The sequence below is a fragment of the Sus scrofa genome, chromosome 15 (assembly GCF_054392235.1).
Source record: "Sus scrofa isolate SSC_HxYL_T2T_F1_AM1 chromosome 15, Sscrofa_HxYL_maternal_Yorkshire_Landrace_v2.0, whole genome shotgun sequence".
NCBI classification, from domain to species: domain Eukaryota; kingdom Metazoa; phylum Chordata; class Mammalia; order Artiodactyla; family Suidae; genus Sus; species Sus scrofa.
Genome location: NC_139397.1, coordinates 84,517,097 through 84,539,615, shown reverse-complemented (window position 1 = coordinate 84,539,615; position 22,519 = coordinate 84,517,097). Strand labels below are relative to the sequence as shown.

At 36.4% G+C, this 22,519-nt stretch overlaps 1 protein-coding gene across 4 annotated transcripts in view; it reads left to right on the top strand.

Annotated features, from left to right (window-relative positions):
* The window catches only part of FIGN (fidgetin, microtubule severing factor), a 131,436-nt gene extending 109,996 nt beyond the window's left edge, over positions 1 to 21,440 (top strand). For 3 of the 4 annotated variants that reach the window (XM_005671888.4, XM_003483662.5, XM_084999254.1), the window contains one exon: positions 17,241 to 21,440. In XM_005671888.4, coding sequence (XP_005671945.3) covers positions 17,249 to 19,495 — 2,247 coding nt within the window. In that variant the 5' untranslated portion in view covers positions 17,241 to 17,248 and the 3' untranslated portion in view covers positions 19,496 to 21,440. Of the gene's footprint in view, positions 1 to 16,523; positions 16,725 to 17,240 lie in introns of those variants that run through there. The other variant, XM_084999255.1, reaches the window with a different exon arrangement.
* The last annotated feature ends 1,079 nt before the right edge of the window (positions 21,441 to 22,519 follow it).

Genomic DNA, 22,519 nt, shown 5'->3' with positions numbered 1-22,519 from the left:
GAAAACATTTCCTCACTTGTCCTTTGCAACAGCATAGTCTCTCCTTCTCTCCGTTTCTCTTTCTCTCTGTAAATGCCCTCCCAGTCCCCATTGCTTACTCCTTAAATACTGGTTTAATTCCTGAGTTCCATTCTCATCTCATTCTATACAACTTTCTCTCTGCTATGCCTTCCATTATCATAACTTCAGTGATTCCCATTTACTCATGATTCCTAAATATCCTTGTAGATCTTTGCTTCTTCTCACATGGAAAGATGAGAAGTTCTAATAGTCAGTTCATTGGTTGTACAAACTAAAAACCTTGGAGAAGTTCTCCAAGGAGAGATAAAGTGTAATCATTTTGTGTCACATGATCCAGGTTGCAATTCAGGCTCTGGGGTGGCCTTGGGAAAGTTCCTTAGATTCATGGAATCTGTTTCATCATATATGAAAGGGAATTAGCAGTCCCTCACTAGGCTTTTGAAGAATTAAATATAATATCCACCACAATCTCTTTATTAACTAGTTGATAGATATCTCACAAATACTTCTATTTTTATGATGATATGCCAGGTGCACTTAGCTTTATCTGTGACATTGACTGAATCTTGTCTCAGGCAGGAAAATTTCTCTCTCTATTCTAACTGGTAAAATTCTATTCAGCTTTTAAGATATACTTCAACTGTTAACTTATCAATGTAACCACCTTTCCCTATTAGATTCAGAACTAAATCTTTTCTTTGCTAAATTATCACTAAAGATAGACTATAAGTTCCATTAGGGCAGGGACTTCTACTTTCTAGCACTTATGGAAGAAGCTCTCAAGTTTTAGCAGGCACTCAGATTGTTATTAGAGCATGAGTGCCATTATCATATTTTAAACAGTTTAGCCAACTAGTCCCACTCACTCCACTTTTTTCTAGTGACAATAAATGTTGTCAAGATTCAGAGATTCAAGGAAGATTGTTTTCTTAGGATTCTCATTTTGAGATTTAATATAGATTTTTCTCTATAACATTTTTCTCATAATTGACAAGCTACTTGAAAACAGAAAGGAGAAAAGGGAAAGGGGGAAGAGGAAAGGGAAAGGAGAGAAAATAATCCTCTGCCCCATGTGCCAGAGCCACCCAGAAAGATGCTGGAGAGGGAGGGGGGATCTTGGAGTAAATTTGAAAGAATTTAATGTTAGTGAAAGAAATTGAATTTTGGGGGGGTTCCTTTTTGGTTTTTTGTTTGCTTGGTTGGTTGTTACATGGAGAATATGTAAGCTTTTTTAGCTCAGGAGTATGGCAAATAATAAAACTGAGTACGGCGCTAAGAATGATAATGCTGTTACTCGGTACTATGGATCCTTGAAAATTTGAAGGATTAATGAGCCATAATTCATTTTAAAAATTATTTGCAAGCTTAATTATATGACTTCTTTGCATGTTCAGTCCTATGTCCAAAAGTTTTACCTGACGAGTCTCGCACTACCATTTTATTATGCCTTATTACCCATATCCTGTATTTACATGATAATATATATTTGTGTTTATTCTCTGCACTGAAATCTCATCTGTGCATATATCCATGCTCCCTAGCTTGTTTTTCTCAATTTAGAAATTAAGACCAAGGCAAAATCTGCAAACTTTCTATAACTCAGGGTTGGATCTAGGTAAAATGTCTATTAACTAAGTATTCAATTCCTAATTAAAATTCATAATTAAAACTGTATTTTCATCATTATGGAAAGTTATTTTGAAAGCTTACCAAAATAATTAACTCATATTTATCACTCATATTATTGCCATCATTACTACTATTACTTGACATCTTAGAACCTCTTAGATTTTGTCATAAATTCAAACATATAGAACATCCTTTCCCTTTTATAAAATTCATAAATTCTATGATTCAATGAAGTTATTAGAGGTTATGATAAGGCATTCCAAAGGCACTAAAAGGGACCCTCTCAGTTTTTAATCTATGAGTTATTTAAACATGCAAATATAGGTTTCTAGTAGTTTTATGAACTGGCTTTGTATTTTGTGGTTCTAAATAGGAATTCAGTCAAGTCTTAAAGAAACTAGAAGATATTTTGATCTGAAAGCTATAGGAATTCACAAGGGAACGAGTAGCTTTCTTCTCTACTTTGTAATGCAAAGAAGTGCAATCCACAAAATCAGATGAAACAAGCCATTAATTTGACAGTCTCAGTTCTCATAGCTCTATTGATTCAGAAAGCTGAAAACAGTTATGGAGGCTTATTGGCTCCAATTAGGAAATGTGAAGCTTGAGGTTAGAAGAAATGAGTGTATTGGAAGAGGAGTCATTCACTAACAGAATCCTTCTTAACATTTTATCATGAATGGGTATAAACTCTTGGTCTAGAAGGTTTCTATGGGGGTTTTTGTACTTTTTCATTTATTGATTATCTTTATGGCCTAGTCTCAGAATGTTCAGAATCTCTTACCAAAGCTGACTGTGTCGTCTTTTGGGTTGCTTTTAGCAAACGTATTTATCTGTGGGACATTTCATGACAAGCTCAAGAGAGTCCTTATAAATCTCATTTAGATAGTCTCAAAAAATATTTTTAATCCCGTCTATATAATTTTATGTATATAGAAATGTCTCTGCATATACTCTTTTCATAGATTAATCAATGTAGACGCTATATATATACACTTATTTTAATACATGCATTATCTCACATGGAAATAACCCCTCTTTTTAGAAGTATGTAACTTTTTTTCCCCTTCTCAATAAAAAGAGTAGCTAACTCTCATGACCATCTTTTGTGTATATAAATATGTACCCACAATACTGTCTTTTAATGTTAAGATCTTAGTAAATAGTGCTGCAAAGAGGAAGATTCAAGGAGGAAAATGGTATTAATATTTTTAAGAATAACATCCAATGAAGCAAGATAATGTTATTTATAGCTGCCATTATGAAAGGCCAACATTTTCTTCAGATATTCCTTTCAGAATGTCCTTTTTTTCCACATGTTTAACTCAGTGATAGAAATGCAATTTTTTTCCCCTTAATGATCACAATACATTTATATTTTGGGTAGCTTTTCATATATAATCAAATGTCAGGGAGGTGGGGATGCTGATGAGGAAAGACTTGATAGATAGCATCAATTATCAGTCGTAAAATCCTTGCTTATCATGTGTAACAAATCTTCAGCTGTAAAATCTTTTGACCAGCTTGGCACTAGCCGAAAATTTGCTGTACGATGAATATAATCCAACTCTAATAGAAGATGACTGCGTTTCCAAGTAGATTTTTACATAGAAAAAAATAAGATTTTTCTAATAACTCTAACATCACAGCAACAATTCATGGAGCTTAATTATGACACTACTAAATGTGAAAATCTATTCAGTGCTAGGAACACTTTTCACATTACATTCACGCTAAAGATTGGCTGTTAAGAGCTCATTACTGGTATTTTTCTAAAGAGTGGTTTATTAAACACAGTTACCTAATAAGCATCTTTGGTGGTGCAAATTGCTGAAAACAGTAATGAGTCTGATTAGACTTCATTTCAATTACGACAGCTTGTCTAGCTGTATACACACACACACACACACACACACACACACGCGCGCAAGCGCGCACATACACACACATTTCCTTGATGCTTCAGAATCTAGCTATAATGCACTATAGAGTTTAAAAAATAAAAAGCCACCTCTGTATTTCCTTTCCACATTTCACTAATGAAGAGAGAATTGTTCAAGTCATCATCCATTTTACACACCGGAAAACTGGTTGGACAAAGTAGAGTCACAATCCTGTTTGCTTAAAAACATCAAAGGCTGACTTGACTAATATGTCTAAGGTCACCTTTAGTTTCTCTCTACTTTGTTTTTTTTTTTTTTTTTAATGTTTTTTCCTTTCCCTTAGGAATATAAAGCTATAAATGAGATGGAGACTTGAAAATAATTCATTCCTATTTGGTTTGTGGAGGTTATTCTCCAGATTAAGAGACTCACCGTTTCATTATGTTTTATCCATGTATCTTCTATTTAAAATCATAACAATATAGAAAGCTGTTGGACTATGTATGCTAATTATCAGATTTTTTTAAAAAAATACAAATATTGAAGGAAAAATGAAATAAGCCAAGTTTTATGAATGTGCACTAAGGTATCAGAAAGTGTAAAGAAATGTTCCTTAGAGACTAAACTTGATTTTAATGTTTTTAAAAGTATGTTTATTTAGCTTCATTTAACAGCTAACCTCTTATTAAATCATGCCTGAATATTACTGCTCAAATTGAAAGAAAAAAATGTTAATGTAAAAAGCCTTTAATAAGTGATTAAGCTGTCACTGCTATCATTTGGATACTCTGGCAACATTTTAATGTTTCTGAGAGCCATGGCCATGGATGTAATCCGCTATTTTATATTTTCTTTCTTTCCTTACCTCTCTCTCTCTTTCTTTCTTTCTGTTTTGTCTTTTTTAGGCTGCACCCACAGCATATGGAGGTTCCCAGGCTGGGGGTTGCATCCAGAGCTGTAGCCACCAATCTATGCCACAGCCACAGCAATGCAGGATCCGAGCTGTGTCTGTGACCTACACCACTCCTAATGGCAATGCCAGATCCTTAACCCAATGAGCAGGGCAAGGATCGAACCCACGTCCTCGTGGATACTAGTCGGGTTCATTACCACTGAGCCACGACGTAACTCCTATTTTATATTTTCTGAATAGATTACTTTTAAAGTATAAAAATACTTTTTGACACTGAACTGGACAAAATAATCTCTAAAGTAAAACATGAAAACAATGGCTGGAGGTAGAAGCATTAAAAAAAAAAAAAAAAAAAAAGATAAGGTACAATAAAACATCCTAACCTAAAAAACTTTACAAGTTAGCTAAGTGATCATGCAATGACCATTAAGACTGAAAGTCAGATATAAATGAAATTACAGTGTTCTTGTGGGTATTCAGATACTTAAAAATGACTTACTTAAAGAGAGACCAGTTCCAACTATGTCAATTCAGTGAACAGGAATATACTTTTTGACCTTTGATTCATTAATTCCATGTATTTCCTACTTTGTTTACAAAAACACCTTTTGCTCAGAAAACACAAAGACAATTCTAAATCTACAAGAGGTGTGCTGTGCTTTTAGTAATTCAATTAGTATATATTTTAATTATTTGCTTTTCAAGGATTTTTTAAAACATTTCATCTCAAATGATTCTTATAAAGTGTTTTTCTTTCTGAATGCAATTGAGAAAATATGTCAATAATAATAATATTGTTAAGTTTCCTTTTTTAAAAAATTTTACACATGTTAAGTCCAGATATCCCCCCAAATGAGTATGCAATTAAGGAAATGAGTCTTCATAATACATTTCAAGGTTATAAATAAGACTTTTAAGTTTGATAAGTATGGAAACTTTTTGAGGCATTTGACTTGGTTCAAGCCACAAATGATAAATATATGGCTGAAGAAAATGTTAAGTAATGCTTACGATATTTTATAAAATATTATGTGTTATATACTAGTTATATAATTTAGAATGTACTTTGGATTCTAAGATTATAAATAATAAAGTTAATAAAGCAGATCATTTTTAGGATGAAAGCATTTTTAAAAATCTCTTTTCCTTTTTCTCTGTCATTTTCCCCCATTTTCTCTAAACTTTTGCACTACTACAGACATAATACTTATGTACACACTTATAAGCACCTGATTTAATTTTTCTATGTAACATATCTATATTACCTGTAGGGTTCAGTTTTTCTTATTGTTTAGGGGCTTCGTGTAAATACGATGCAGGCAGTTTGAAGAAGCAGCAGGAAGATTTGACTTATTTACTCTTCTAACATAAGCAACTAAATCTAGCAAATTTTGAATTAAATTTCTTTCACATTATCTGCTAATTTTAAAATGTGACTGGAAAAATCTTCCTTTTCCTTAAAACTTTCAGCAAATACTGGAGCTTATCCATAACTGAGGCCAATAAAATAGGTCATTATTACGAAGGAGAAATATAAAATTATAGAATAGTTTTGACTATATAGAAGTAACATCCTTAGAGCTCTTAATTCTATTGACAGTATTGAGAACAACTTTGTGTTTCGCTGTTTTGTCTCTTATTTATAGAGACAAAATAAGCTATTTTTGTCTCACAACAGATGAGAGTTGGATTGGAATTAATGTAGAATTATAAGCAAATGAAAGGGATCTGTATTTCATGTGATAAATGCCACTGGATCAACCATTTTATTACAAAGCCCAAACTTTTTTTAAACATAATGGCCTCTATCATAATAGTAGATGAAACTGGCAGTTGAATATTGTTATAGAGAACACACTCAAGATGGAATGTGAAGAAACAATTTCTTTGCTTGTGGTCCCACTATTGTTAGCATTTTCACAAAGATTACTTTGTTGGGCACCCCCTCCAGGACAGGAAATGCCACTTTCTTTGAGGATGCTGATATTTTCTCTTCTGCTTGTCTCATTATGCAGCATTCTTTGTTTTTACAAATGGAAGAGCCAACAGCTCTAATGACGGAACTGTCATTCACACTGCACTTTAACAATGTTCTGTTTATCTGGAAATTAGAGCATCCTGATTATAGGTGGTGCTCACGTTTATTTCACCAAACCATAGAACGGGGCCATGTAGGAAGAATGGATAGCTAAGAAAACTACTTTTGTTACTAAAAGCTCTGCACTGTTAATCCTGGACCACGTTGACTGTATTCTAAAGCAGTTTACTTTCATATGTAGCTTTTTCCATTGCCTTCAGATCAAAGTTATTTTCTTCAGCCTGGACTAAATTATACACAGGTCCCAGGAGTGAAGGACACTGAATTAATGCACTATGTCACCCAGCCCTGACTATAGAATATTTTTATCAAAGTCCAAGGCACTATTTTGCTATTTCATTAAAAATTAATGCACGAATTGCCAAAATGAGAAAAATGCATAAATAAACCAAACAAATTTTGTCCGGGCTTTAGAGTCACCTTAAGCAAAGAGTTTTTAAGAAGAATGGTTGAAAAAGTGTATACGTATATGTAAATAATATTCTTACTCCTTTTTCTAATTATGTGAAAGAGACCTCCACCTTAAATAAGCAGTCTTAATTATCTGCTTTGTTTTATGTAAACTGTCTTTTTAGAGTAAATTTCCAGAAGAACACAAAAAGAAGCTGAATGCAAATTCCATCTTACACAAGGTCGCGTAGCTTGGGAGATTCTGAATTTGTTTACTGACCCATGTCAGCATGGTGTATTGGGCAAAAATGAATGTAGTTCAGCCTAAATATAACTAAATTGAGCTTTGCATTTATATATTTGAAATAGAATAGACACATACAAATAACTGTTTTCAAATAGCACTATGTACACATAATGATTAACATAACATTTTAGGAGTGTGACCAAGGACATTAACCAGGCACGTCTTAATTCTGGGCTGGTACCATGCCTGGTTTGCATTAATTAAAAGCGCAAATTTATTTTATACGGCACAACAGTATCTTGAGAATCAATTGGAATAACCTCAGACTTTTAGGATGATAGTGATGTTATCTCAGCAGAGTCCTTTTTTAAAATAAATATTCAGAACGCAGAAAATGCACAATACTTTTGGTATTTGAATTTCTCTTTCTGAAGCAATCATACAGACTGTATAGCATGAATCTAGCATGGGGCTTTCAGGTTGTGTTAACCCCATTTATCCCTGCACGCTACAGCTCACCTGTTATTTACACACATAAGAGGGTTGATCCTGCAGAACAAGGGGAGTGCTGTGTTGTGACACAGAACATACATATTCATTAGCCTGGCAGTCCCTATGGACATGTGGTGTGTCCTGATGATCTTTGTATGACATAAAGAACTGGGGGATGGGTAGATGGCCTTAATGGATTGAAAACTTACATGGAAAAAGGGAAAAGATGAGATGAGAAAGGCCAAAAGTAACAGCTTTAAAGGTTGACGACAAAGCACTATTTAAACTGATTACAGATTGTCTAAAATCATTCACAGAGGTAGAATAAACAAAATAACATTTGATTCAACCTGGGAAAATCAGTCCTCTTACCCACTAACCCTCAAACTATTTCCCTTGCAATAGTTGGTGACACCTAACACTAAATACTAAGCTTCAGATCATGAATCATTTGCTAATTTTAAATTGCAGGTATATACATAGTTGTGTATTCTTTTGGATCAGTTATAATAGGATATACACAGAATTTTGGACACTGCTTTTTACTTGATTTAGATTATTATTAAATTGTCTACATAAACTTTTGTAAAACTCTCCCCTGCAAAAAAAAAAAAAAAAAAAAGAATCTAAACTATAATTTTAAAATACATTGATTTTATGTGAGCCTGATTATATGTGTTCATCTAAATACTTTGAGTACTGGAAATTTTAGAACCCCCACAGGAAAAAATAAGTATTTATTTGAATTGCGATTATGATTTTTCTGGTTTGCTTTAAGTGATAGGCTATCTTGATCATATATTGAATGCAAGCCCAGTAGCCTAAAAGTGATATTTCTTTCATCCATGCAGCTTGCTTTGTGTTGTGTTTATGCATTTACCCTCATAAATGCAAGTTACTCTTTTACGTCTTGCATGTTAAAAATGATGAGATGTAGACTTCTTGCTCTGGTGCAGTGGTTTAAGAATCCAACTGCAGCAGCTTGGATCACTGGGGAGGTGCAGGTTCGATCCCCAGCCCAGGAAATTCCATATGCCACAGATGCGGCCATTTAAAAAAAGAAAGAAAGAAAAGATGACCTGTGAGACCCATGTATACCAAGTTTTAACCACATTTGAAATATTGGCAAAATAGTCATTTTTATATTTGGTTACATTTTGATGAGTGAACATTATGTTACTGTGAATAAAATCTAATGCATTTTAGGGAAACTGACTAAAATCATAAACTACCCACAAATTTAATTGAAGGATGAGTTATATACCAAGTTGTGGTGCCTGCAACATTGAATACTTGCTTTTAAAGCCCAAAATGATGATATATAGGACAAGATCAGTTGCTTTTCAAGATAGCAACTACCCAACAACTTTCTATAAGAATAAGCAGCATAATTGGGAGTAACAATGTCTCAAAAGTTGAATACAGCTCATGACTGACTAATAGGTGATGCTTTACTATTAATGAAGTTTTGGTTTGTGGAATCAGAACCTATGGAATATTCAGGGAGCACATTAGGAATGGTGGGGACTGACGTGGAAAATAGCTACAAAAAGTATCTAATAAATCACAGCAAAGGGGAAACACTGAAATATTGACAGTCTGGAAACCAGGTTTTTTTTTGGGGGGGGGGCTTGTTTTTTGGGTTTTTTGCTTTTTAGGGCCTGACCTGCAGCATATGAAGGTTCCCAGGCTAGGGGATGAATTGGAACTATAGCTGCCAGCCTACACTACAGCTCATGGCAACGTCAGATCCTTAACCCACTGAGCAGAGTCAGGGATCAAACCCACATCCTCATAAATACTAGTCGGGTTTGTAATCCAATGAGCCACAACAGGAACTCCTGGAAACCAGTTTTTTGAATTCATTTCTCATTTTACACTGCTGTATTAATGACACTGAATCAACAAGGAAAGCAACAGATATTTTCCCTGTGCTTTGATTAAGAGAGCAGGAATGCATATACAAATAGTATTTGGAAAAACTTTCTTCTAAAGGCACTACCCTTTTGAAAAGTTGTAGTGTACTATACTTGCTAGTTTTCAAGTGAAAAAACTGGAGCATAAAGCTTCAGAGTGAAATTATAAATTTAATTGCTTATATAAAAGGTAGATACCATAAAAATACCTGATGTTGTAGTGGGGAGTGGTGGCATCATGACAAAATGGAGAGGACATGCATGTCCAAAAGGGGCAACTGCTGCTCAGATTCTACCAACAGTTTTGCCAGGCAAGATTAAGGTCTAGGGTTATAAGATCATTCAGTTTATCTTGAAAAAGTGGGAAATGTGGAAATAGAGCTTCTTTTATGTAAAGATGACTGATTTTTGAAACTCTGCTGGCCAAACAAAACATGGTTATAGGCTTATGCTGCTTTCAGACTGTCAGGTTTCTCTTTGTTAGAGCATAAAGTATTTCAGCTATATTTACTAAGGACCATTAAGCCAAAAATGCCCTTGTGATTTTTAAAAAAAGGATTGCTTTATGCAAATAAGGTGGAATGGGGGGGGTAATTTGCTGCAAAATGTATTACAGTTTGGAGTCTTGACATGTGAAAGTGTGATTTAAAGAGAAACTTTTGACAGTATTGCTATATAAATAGAATATCTTATTCTGAGATCATCGTGAACTGGTTTTAAACCTCTGTTTCTTAGCTGTGGTCTCTATAATGTTAAATCACAAATACATTAAAAATAAATGAATACTATAAAAATATTTTGGGAGTTCCCGTCGTGGCTCAGTGGTTAACGAATCCGACTAGGAACCATGAGGTTGCAGGTTCGATCCCTGCCCTTGCTCAGTGGGTTAAGGATCCGGTGTTGCCGTGAGCTGTGGTGTAGGTGGCAGACGCGACTCGGATCCCGCGTTGCCATGGCTCTGGCGTAGGCTGGCGGCTACAGCTCCGATTGGACCCCTAGCCTGGGAACCTCCATATGCCACGGGAGCGGCCCAAAGAAATAGCAAAAAGACAAAAAAATAAATAAGTAAATAAAAATAAAAATATTTTGTATTTTTGAAATATTTTGACTAAGGAGACCATGCTCTGTTTTGCTGAGTATGAAAGAACTTCTCTACCTTTCTTATAACTAATATTCCCACTGGAAAAACTCCTTTTCAGTTCAGTAGCTGTCCAGAGGTTGGAGAAAAGGTGATTTATAAATTCTAGGAGTGATTTTAATTTTTTTTGTCTAGTCAGTTTTGTTTTGCGTTTAGTGTACCTCTGATTTTTTTCGAAATAAAAGCATGACAAGAAATATTTATCTAGCAGTTTATAGTTAGAAAATATTTTCTCAAATATTACAATGCTTTAGGTAACCTTAATAATAATCCAATAAGGTATATGATACTCATTATTTAATAGCTGAAAAAAGTGAACATGATATACTTATGTAACATCACCAAGATTAGGTCAAATAAGTGATGGCATGAAGTGCAGAAACAATGGTCTGATTCTCAAGCTTGGGGTACTCACTCTTCAAACAAAATTCTAGGACCTTCTTTTTGTTTTCTCTAGTCCCTTTCTATCCCAGCAATCGTTTTGCCTCCAAATAAGACACTGTTAGACAAAATGGAGTTCAACCCCACAGGACACCATGGTAAATGAAGTACCAAATTGTAACTGAGGCTGTCTGAATTGGCGACTAGGTCACTTTAAAGTTCTCCAAATCTTGAAAATCAAAGAATCTAATCTAAGAGATGAGAATGTAAAATTATAAAGACAGAATGCTGGAAAAGTTTCATTGTCGGGTAAAACAGATTCCCTTGATTTAACTTCTTAGCACTGAACCACAAGTATTTATACATACTGGGCCCTCAATTTGTTGACTAATTAAGACTAACAGTCCCTACATCATATTCAGCTTATAAAACACTTCCCACTTTGGTGTTCTGAGGATGGAGCCTAATTAAATAGATTAAAGAGAATATGTAATTTCTGCGCTTCTTTCCCTCACTTTCTGCCTGATATTACTTTTAGATATGACGTCACATTTTCAGCCTTGGTATTGGGAAATAGACTAAGAAGATTTCAGATCAAATGGGTTAAAACAGATAATACTAGATAATGCTCTGTTGCCCTCTTGGCTTATGAGAGTTGATAGACAAAGGAGAATGCTGCCTAGTCTGTTGAAAATTTCAACTGGGCATCTCTCCCTTTGAAAGGTGATGGTAAGTAGCTACTGCATATGACCAGTTTTCAATACCAGGAAGTTTGTAGACCCTCTCTCAGAAGACTCTTATTTTTTTAGACAATGAATTTGCTACTCTCCATTTGAAGTTCTGAATGCTCTGTGTGTTAGTTCTGCCATTCCTTACCTAGGAGATGATGAATCTGTTGTATTATTAGGCTGAGGAGGCTGTAAACTATTATAATTACTTTATTGTATTTATCCCTGTAGTGACTATTTACTAGAGAGAACCTCAGTAAGTATGGTGTTCAGTATTTTTTTAAAAATGATGACGAAAGGTTCAGAGGTATGATAGCCCAAAGGAGTATAAAAAGTGTAGTGATGTTGTGCAGGCCTGTGTGAGAGCTGTGCAGCTTTCCTAGAGAAAGCCCGCCACGCCTGCAGGTGTTTGCCTCAGGTCCCTGCCCTTAGGAAGTCTGGAAAAACCTAACAAATGAAGGCACAGTCCCTAGCAGCCAGAATTACCCTATGGGAACCTGTAGAAAAAAGCAACTTTTTTAGACCTCATGAACTGCTGAATAGCATATGTGTGTTGGGGTGGGGGTGGGGTACTGAGTGCCTTAGATTAGTATTTCCACGACTGTGTGCTAAAAATAGATTCTAGCAGGCTTAGCCTTTTATTCCAAATTTCCTCCTAATCTGAAAATTATTTTTATGTCCTGCATTTTTCTGTATAACAATTTATCATTTTGAAGCTATGACAGAACTTTGAAGGATGTTACAGTTTTGTTTCAAAGCAGTTAAAGAGTAAAATGGAGGAAGTAAAGCAATGAGACAGCAACTGTTTAGAAATTAAACATAAGTTATAAAATGGTCAGTAATGATAAGAATGGAAAATGTTATCCAAATTGTCCGGTTTTATGGGAAATATAGACTTGTTCATTTATATATACATAAATTCATCCTATAACAACATAACAAAATGCTTGGGCTTTTTACTGTAGTATCTGTCATACTTTTATAACACATGTTAAAGTATCTTAAAAGCAATTTTCTATTACATATTTTACATACATTATATATTTACTTTTTTTTTTTTTGTCTTTTTGCCTTTTCTATGGCTGCTCCCTCGGCATATGGACGTTCCCAGGCTAGGGGTCTAATCAGAGTGTAGCCACCAGCCTACGCCAGAGCCACAGCAATGCAGGATCTGAGCTGCGTCTGCGACCTACACCACAGCTCACAGCAACGCCGGATCCTTAACCCACTGAGCGAGGCCAGGGATCGAACCCGCAACCTCATGGTTCCTAGTTGGATTTGTTAACCACTGTGCCATGGCGGGAACTCCTACATATTTTCTATTACATATTTTAAAAACAAATACATTGTATTGTAAAATTTGCCATCTGTATCAAGAATTTTCTGATCCTTTCAAAAATAAAAATTGATGTTTTGGAACTTTTCTTCAATTATCTTAAAGAGCTATTTTTCTTATTTTCCACTGTTTTCTGAATTTTTATTGTACCTATTTAAGCTATTTCTAAATAGCAGTAGGAGTTATTGTTATGGAGTCATGTTTCTAATAATGTTAAAATAGTATTGTTTCTGAGGTTTTTCTCTTTATGTTCCAAAAAAAAACCATATAAAAACTGTTTTCAGAACTCATTATTTGGGTGCCAAGTTAAGTGACACACATGTGCTGCTGCTTACTCACAGATAATAGCAGTATAATCAAAGGGAGCATGAGTTTTTGTTCAAAGAATATTTGGCTCTATGTTTTTCTTCCATTTCACATCAGAAATATCACCACCAATAAATAGAATAATAATACCAACAAAAACAAGTTTAGTGCTACTTCCAATTAGTATTAAAGTTCCAAGAAACTGCTGAACAAGCTCTTTGTGGTTCTAAGGCAGGACAGTTTCCTAAACTCTGGGTTCTTAACTCCTGCTAATATTAAGAACTAGCTTATGGTTTAACTATTAAACTTACACGTTCAAATACTATTAGTGATTTTAAAGCAATGGATAAATACTCATGTTTCAGGGGATGTGAATAATTCTGTTCCCTAAGGTTATTTAATGAAATCTCAATCTTAAATTTTGCAGCCCTGCTAAGGCTGTTACTTAGTATGCATGAATAAATAAACTTTCAATTACCTCAGTAAGCACATCCAAAAATAGCATGAGAATCAAAAGGCAATGGTGTTTCCATATAATTGGTCCAAATAATTTTGATGGATTGGATCTTTGCTTAATTTCAGATGAACCAGATATCTTATGAAATTTAATTAGTTTTGCTAAACTATGCAGAAATGCCTAGTGAAAAGGGCCAACCTATTTTATTTAAATTTGATAATCCTGTCTTCTGCAGTGATTATAACTTACGAAAATCATTTTGTGCATATATTTTACAAATGATTAATTTACAAGGAAAATTTTAAGCGAATACAGGTGAAAGTTGCCCCTTTTGGTTTTTTTTTTTTTAAATAATTACTCTAAAACAAAAAGTTTCTTTTTTTTTAATGGGCACTTTTTAAGAATGTTTGTTATGTATGTTAACTAATGCCAACAATGGCTTAGCTCAGCTTACTTAAAGGAAGCCAGATTCTTTGGGTGTGTTTGTGTGTTTTGTATTTGTGGTAAATTCCATTGCCTGTGACTCAAGTTATTTTTTTGAGACCTTGTTTCAAGACATTTATTCATGTTTCTTCTGTATCAGTCTAATTCCTACTCATAGCATATGTGTATTCTTATTTTTTCAATTATATATTTTGATAATATTTTAAAGAAAAAATATCCTAACAGAAATTCCCCAGAAATAATTTACAGGAGTAACGAATTTGTAGGTCTTTTAAGACAACTCTACATTACAGTCACATTAATATTCTCTCCTTTTTATAAGGCTTGAAGTAAATCCCATGACACTAGAAGAATTTAGATACTGATTACTTGCGATTGGTTCCTGGTGATTTGCTCTTAATAATTTCCAGTTGAATTTAATGAAAGTATGATTCCTGAAATGCTGCTTCATTAGAATTGCATCTTTTCCCCTTTAAGTGTGGTCTCGGTCATTTAGAGGGGTATGTCCCCCCCTCTAAAAAGTAATGATTGAGAAAACAGAAACAATTAAGATTATCACTTTAGTTCTTCCTAGAAGCCCCCTACTCACCAGTTTCTATGAGTGAAATGATACAAGCTGCACTTCATCAGGACTTCACAATATGTTCTTTACAATTGATGAGATTATTTTTTAAAGAGAGTTTTAGAAGGGAAACATGAAGACTTCAGGGGAGATGAAGGAAAGGAAGGTGAAGAATCTGTTGCATATACAAGAGAAGTAAGGTGTTTAGCATTTTTACTAATATATATTATATATATAATATATAGATAGCTTGATTAAGTTATGACAGTGCAGCATTCAGACTTAATTTAACTGAGATGGTGATTTGCAAATGAATATCTACATGGATCTTTTTAAAAATCCAAATGCAAATGAGTACAACTGCAGTAAAATATATTTGCAAATGAATCCTGTTGCTTTATTCATTTATTGTGTAATTACTGCAATCCTTCCCACCTTGTTTTCAATATTTCTTAATCATTAAGTCGGAAGCATGACAGCAGTGCCAGCCCTGGCATGATTCTCTTTGACTAAAACCTTGTAAATTAACACAATTAGCACAGCATCATCCTGCTAATTAACTTCCAGTGTCTGGTGCAGTGGTTTTGCAAACAAGGAAGAGGGAGTCAGAAGGGAATCAACATGCCATTCTGTTACCAAACTCTGTGCTATGTTCAGTTTAGCTCAGTAAGTCAAAACTGGCCATGTCAGAAGCCAAAGTCAGGCAATGAAGAGCTAAAGAGGTTGGAGGAGGAAAGCAGAAGAGGTGAGAGCTGTCAAAATAGACTGTAGTAATTCAGAAGGGAGCCGATGCCACAGATGCTTCATTTAAACCAGACCTCCTCCTTATCAAGGAATCTCTGCCAGAGGGCACAAGTCAGTTTGCAAAATTCACTTAGGGTAATACAAAGGAGATTAAGAAGACCTGCTTAATATAGCTATACCAGAACAGGAAGCCTTGGAACCAAGAAGAGATTAGGATAGGATGAGCCAGCATTGGGAAATAGAACAGGGTTCCAGTGCACTTCTGTAACTGAGTCCTAAGAATACATTATAAATCCCTTTGGGTACTGGTTCCCTAATCTGGGAAATAAGGTGATGTCCAAGACCTCTCTTTAAATTGTAAAATCCAAATGATTTTCTAACTGCTTTTTATTTTCTCTTAAGGGAGAAAATACTCTTGTTGTATAGTTTGCTTCATAGTCACCTTGCTTCAGTTGGTTATCCAGCAGATGATAGAGTTGCACATAGCATCTCATTTTCTAGTTGTACTCTTCAGCTTTATGCCACATACTGCTTCTCATAAATGTAAAAAGTTAGAATCCAGATTCTCTGTTCTTATCCTCCCTTTTACCTGCCTCTTTCCTTTCTATCTATGCTTCTCTATTATACATACATATATACTTGTGTGTATATATATGTATATTTACATTTATATATTCTCCCCTCTTAGTACCTTGGAGGCTGTAAGGCAAAGGGAAGGATAAGAGAAGGAGGGAGAATGCTAGCTAGAAGACCGACAGACAAGTGATGCTTGTTTTTTTTTTCAGTCTCAACAACAGAACTGAGAGGCAGAAAGGAGCCAGTTGTAATTCATACCGAGTTGTAGGCTTTGTGCGATGAAAGCGATGGAGCGCTGCCTGGGAGATTGCTTTGCTGCACTCCACGAAGCAGATTTGAAACTGTCGTGGACCACTTTAGATGAGAGTTGGATTATGGAATGACCTGCTATGTCTGTGTCATATTGTTCTGCGCAGGGAGCATTATACTGTGCTAACTAGGTGTTCAGTACCAAATAAGAGAGGTATCCTAGATGTGATCTGTCAGCTGTGTCTCATTTTTATATTGGTTAAAATATAAAACAGAAACTGTGATGTGAACAGACAGACTAGCTAGATAGGGCACGTTAATACTATCACATGCTAGATATTTAAAATGTATGCGTATTTTACCATAAGACCCTGTGACTAAATTCTAATTTGACAGGAATGTGTGTGTACATATGTATGTTTCTGTGTGTGGGTAGCAAGTAACTTGATAGGCTTAGCAGAAATACATTTGCTTACTACTTAAAAATGGAAAAAATAGTTCTTCTACAGAACGTTCATTTAAATTCAATTTATTTGTTATACAGGGCTGAAATCCAGTCCCTTTTAAAGAATATGCATTGTAGAGACCCTGAGAGGTATTATCAATTGTGGAAATCCTTTATAATGTCATGACCATTGGTGGAAAATACTAGATAATAAAATAAGTTGGGGGGGGAGCTTTAACAGTTCTGATGCCGATCTAATTAACGTTTTGTCCCACAAATCCTTAGGCTTGAAGATGCAGTGGACGCCAGAGCATGCCCAGTGGCCAGAACAGCACTTTGACATCACTTCCACCACTCGGTCTCCTGCCCACAAAGTTGAAGCCTACAGAGGTCATTTGCAGCGCACATACCAGTATGCCTGGGCAAATGATGATATATCTGCTCTAACTGCATCCAACCTACTAAAAAAATATGCAGAAAAGTATTCAGGCATTTTGGAAGGCCCTGTGGACCGATCTGTACTCAGCAACTACTCAGATGCACCATCAGGGTTAGTGAACGGTAGGAAAAATGAAAGCGAACCCTGGCAGCCTTCCTTGAATTCAGACGCTGTTTATCCCATGAACTGTGTTCCAGATGTTATCACTGCCAGCAAAGCTGGAGTCAGTTCAGCCCTCCCTCCAGCAGATGTCTCTGCAAGTATAGGGAGCTCTCCTGGGGTAGCCAGCAACCTGACAGAACCTAGTTATTCAAGTAGTACCTGTGGAAGCCACACTGTACCTAGTCTTCATACAGGGCTCCCATCTCAGGAATATGCCCCAGGATACAACGGCTCATATTTGCATTCTACGTATAGTAGCCAGCCAGCACCTGCACTTCCTTCACCTCATCCATCTCCTTTGCATAGCTCTGGGCTCCTACAGCCACCTCCACCACCTCCTCCACCACCAGCCCTGGTCCCAGGCTATAATGGGACTTCTAACCTCTCCAGTTACAGCTATCCCTCTGCTAGCTATCCTCCCCAGACTGCTGTGGGCTCTGGGTACAGCCCTGGGGGTGCACCCCCTCCTCCTTCGGCATACCTGCCTTCAGGAATTCCCGCTCCTACACCCCTCCCCCCCACCACTGTTCCTGGCTACACCTACCAGGGTCATGGTTTGACGCCTATCGCACCCTCGGCTCTGACAAACAGTTCGGCAAGTTCTCTCAAAAGGAAAGCTTTCTATATGGCAGGGCAGGGAGACATGGACTCCAGTTATGGAAATTACAGCTATGGCCAACAGAGATCTACACAGAGTCCTATGTACAGAATGCCCGACAATAGCATTTCAAACTCAAATCGGGGGAATGGCTTTGACAGAAGTGCTGAAACATCATCCTTAGCATTTAAGCCAACAAAGCAGCTAATGTCCTCTGAACAGCAAAGGAAATTCAGCAGCCAGTCCAGTAGGGCTCTGACCCCTCCTTCCTACAGTACTGCTAAAAATTCATTGGGATCAAGATCCAGTGAATCCTTTGGGAAGTATACATCACCAGTAATGAGTGAGCATGGGGATGAGCACAGGCAGCTCCTTTCTCACCCAATGCAAGGCCCTGGACTCCGTGCAGCTACCTCATCCAACCACTCTGTGGACGAACAACTGAAGAATACTGACACACACCTCATTGACCTGGTAACCAATGAGATTATCACCCAAGGACCACCAGTGGACTGGAATGACATTGCTGGTCTCGATCTAGTAAAGGCTGTCATTAAAGAAGAGGTTTTATGGCCAGTATTGAGGTCAGATGCATTCAGTGGACTGACAGCCTTACCTCGGAGCATTCTTTTATTTGGGCCCCGGGGAACAGGCAAAACATTATTGGGCAGATGCATAGCTAGTCAGTTAGGGGCCACATTTTTCAAAATTGCTGGTTCTGGACTTGTCGCCAAGTGGTTAGGAGAGGCAGAGAAAATTATCCATGCCTCTTTCCTTGTGGCCAGATGTCGCCAGCCCTCGGTGATCTTTGTCAGTGACATTGACATGCTTCTCTCCTCTCAAGTGAGTGAGGAACATAGTCCAGTCAGTCGAATGAGAACCGAATTTCTGATGCAGCTGGACACTGTTCTAACTTCGGCTGAGGACCAAATCATAGTAATTTGTGCCACCAGTAAACCAGAAGAAATAGATGAATCTCTTCGGAGGTACTTCATGAAACGACTTTTAATCCCACTTCCTGACAGCACAGCGAGGCACCAGATAATAGTACAACTGCTCTCACAGCACAATTACTGTCTCAATGACAAGGAGTTTGCACTGCTCGTCCAGCGCACAGAAGGCTTTTCTGGACTAGATGTGGCTCATTTGTGTCAGGAAGCAGCGGTGGGCCCCCTCCATGCCATGCCAGCCACAGACCTTTCAGCCATTATGCCCAGCCAGTTGAGGCCCATTACATATCAAGACTTTGAAAATGCTTTCTGCAAGATTCAGCCTAGCATATCTCAAAAAGAGCTTGATATGTATGTTGAATGGAACAAAATGTTTGGTTGCAGTCAGTGATAACTTCTTTTTAAAAATGTAATGAATGTTGGCACACACACATAAAACCTGCTACGTAGGGTATAGAGTCCCTTTCCAGTAGTGTTTAAATCGCAAAGGGTACTGGGGAAGAAGACGATTAAATTGCATCTTTAGAGTCAGGGTAGATTGGAGGGAAAAGTGCATCCAATGAGAGCTTCTGATTTGAAAGCCCCAGATGACAGAAAGCATCTGCTGATGCTCAGTTCGGTTCAAGCTAAACAACACTCACCAAGGAGCAAGGTGCAAGTGTGTTGATTTCAGAAGGACATGAACCTCGTGTGTTGATTCCATTCTGCTGTTCTCGAGATTTAGTTGCTGTCAAGTGCCTGGAGTGGTGCTTTATTTTTTGTTTGCCTCACAATTACATTGGTGGCATGTGCTAATATAAAGAGCTTTAACTTCAAACATTATTGGACTAAAGAGATGAACGGTTGTGTTATGACAGAAAACCAGATTTTTGCCATTTTAAGAGCAACAGTATTCCTCAATCCTGTCTGTTCTGCAGTGTTAAACTAAGAACAGGTAAAACAGGGTAACGGTAATCTGGACCTTAATTTCTGCAGTTCATTTCTTTTAATGTTCTTGTCTGCAAAAACTCAGGAAAGTGATTGTGATTTGTATAGTACCTCAAAGGAATGTGTTGAAAGCACTATTTACTGCTGAGAGTAATGGGATAGGCTTCAATGTTACTTTATATTAAAATGTATGTTTACCTCAACGATTGGAAAATAACAAGGAAAATTACTTTGAATGTATCCAGAAAAATACTGACATGTGATACAACTGAATATTTACAATTTAAAGTAGAAATGGAAGGATTTTTTTTTTAAGGTTCTTTCACTAATTATGGGAAATTAACCAGAGCAGAATAATTCTTTATGTCAATAACTGCAAGAGTTCTTCATACATTGCTCCTTGATAATGAAGTGATAATGTTCTTAAAAGGTACACTGGTTAAGGGAAAGCTACTTATTCAGTTTGTGTTAGTGTCTAGAACAGTCAGCCACAAGACCTGTTTAGGAACCTAAAAGTCATAGTACCTAAAAGTTAGGACTGCCTTTTCCTGCAGAGGTGATAATGGTGGTGGTGGTGGTGGTGATGGTTTGCAAGTTCTCTCTGAAAACTGCTGGGAATGGTGTCATTCTATTCACTAATCTAACTTATAGGCTTGCCATGCTGTTTGACAGAATGCAGAATATAGCAACCAAAACAAATAAACAAATACAGAAAACTACCAACCAATTTATACATGTATCCGCAAAGAACGTCCACGTCTCCTCTCCTTCTTTTTGACTCCTCTCTTGTCAGTGCAATTTTGCTTCTCATTTTGAAATCTTCTGGGCTGTAGTGCTCCCACAGTTCATTTCTACCTCAGTTTTGTTACATTTCTCTTGGAAGGTCAGGTAGAAAATTTGAAGTGGACATACATACACACACACACACATATTCTCACACACACAAACACACAGAATCTAGTTTGCCAAACATGTTACTTTGTTTTCTATCATCTTTTCCCATAAATCTAGTTTCCAAAAAACATAGGTCTTCATGCTTACTTCCACCTGAATCCACACCCACCTCAACAGCATATGCAGTATTTTTCTTAATTTCCCATTCCTTTCCTGCTACCCACAAAGTTCTTCTTTGTATCCTTTAAATGCTTTATGTGCAACTTTTCATTGCTAGCTGACTGATGTTTGGCAATACCTCTGAACAGACACAGTGTAGGCTATAGCTTTCCAAAGCCACTGCCTGTGCATAAACAAAACAGCCTGGCTTTTTGAATGTATTTCCCCCCCCCCTTCATTTTTTTAGTTGAGAGATGCAGTAACAAACTGTTGCAACACACTGGCATTTTATGTATTCGAAAAGTGATGTACATTTTTAAAAATTTCAAATAAATGCAATGAGAAGCCCCAAGAAAGGTCTTTCTGTTATTGTTTTGTTTTCCTTCAGAAAAGTTTTTACTGATTTTATCCACAATGCAAAATTCTCCGAAACACTTAACATAGAGAAAGTTAATGAAAGATTTCATATTTCTCAAATTTTATGATGCTTAATCATTACTCCCTTTTTTTCTTATTTTTGTTGCTAAAAACTGAGCAAAGGAACCAGAATTTAATATACTAGGATTTTCTATCAATTAAAATTGTTCTTACATATAAATATTCCACATTAAAAAGCAGTGCCTTTCATAAGGATACAAAAATAATATTTAAGTACATCCTCTGCTTCTCACAAGTGAATAAACACTAAAATCGTGTTCTGGCTCAACCCTGCACACGTCCCTTTTTGTAAGGAAATTCTAATATCTCCATTAGCTTATAGGTTCATATTGATCTCACAGGTTTACTTTTGCACAGTGCTGACCTATTTTCCATCTTTCAGACATCACATTTCATTCTGCCAACATGCTGTGTTCACTTGAAAGCAACTGGCAAGTTTTGACAAACCCAATCTTATTTAGACAACTTTGGAAAATCCAGAATTAACCCACATTTTTGTGGCTAGTAAGACTTAATGCCAAATATATGACTACACTATTGTGTTTTATACTCATTTATAAAATTGGAAATAAAGTCATGCATATTGGCTTTTAACTTTAAATGACTTAAAATTACTTCGAGATATGAGTGGTCAAAAAATCCATGTATTTAGGCAGAAGCTGAAGTCATGTGTGAATTTCATGTAACCTCACGAATTCTAGGATTTGATCTCTTAGGAAATTGGGTATGCTGAAGAAATGAAGATGTGTTGAGGGAGATAAGCCTGACCTTTGAGTAGGTAGTGCTCTCCTGTGAGTCTCTGATTCTCCATGGCAGCATTATGAGCTTTTCTATGGACTAGCCTAATAATGAGCTCTTTTCTAACCATCTTTCTGGAGCCCGGGGTGGGGGTGGGGTACCACATGCTGAGAAGCGAACGTGTACAATCAGTGTTAGTGCAACTGAGTAATGGGGCTTCATACTCTTGGCCTCTTTTTGACTGCTAAGAATTTGGAGA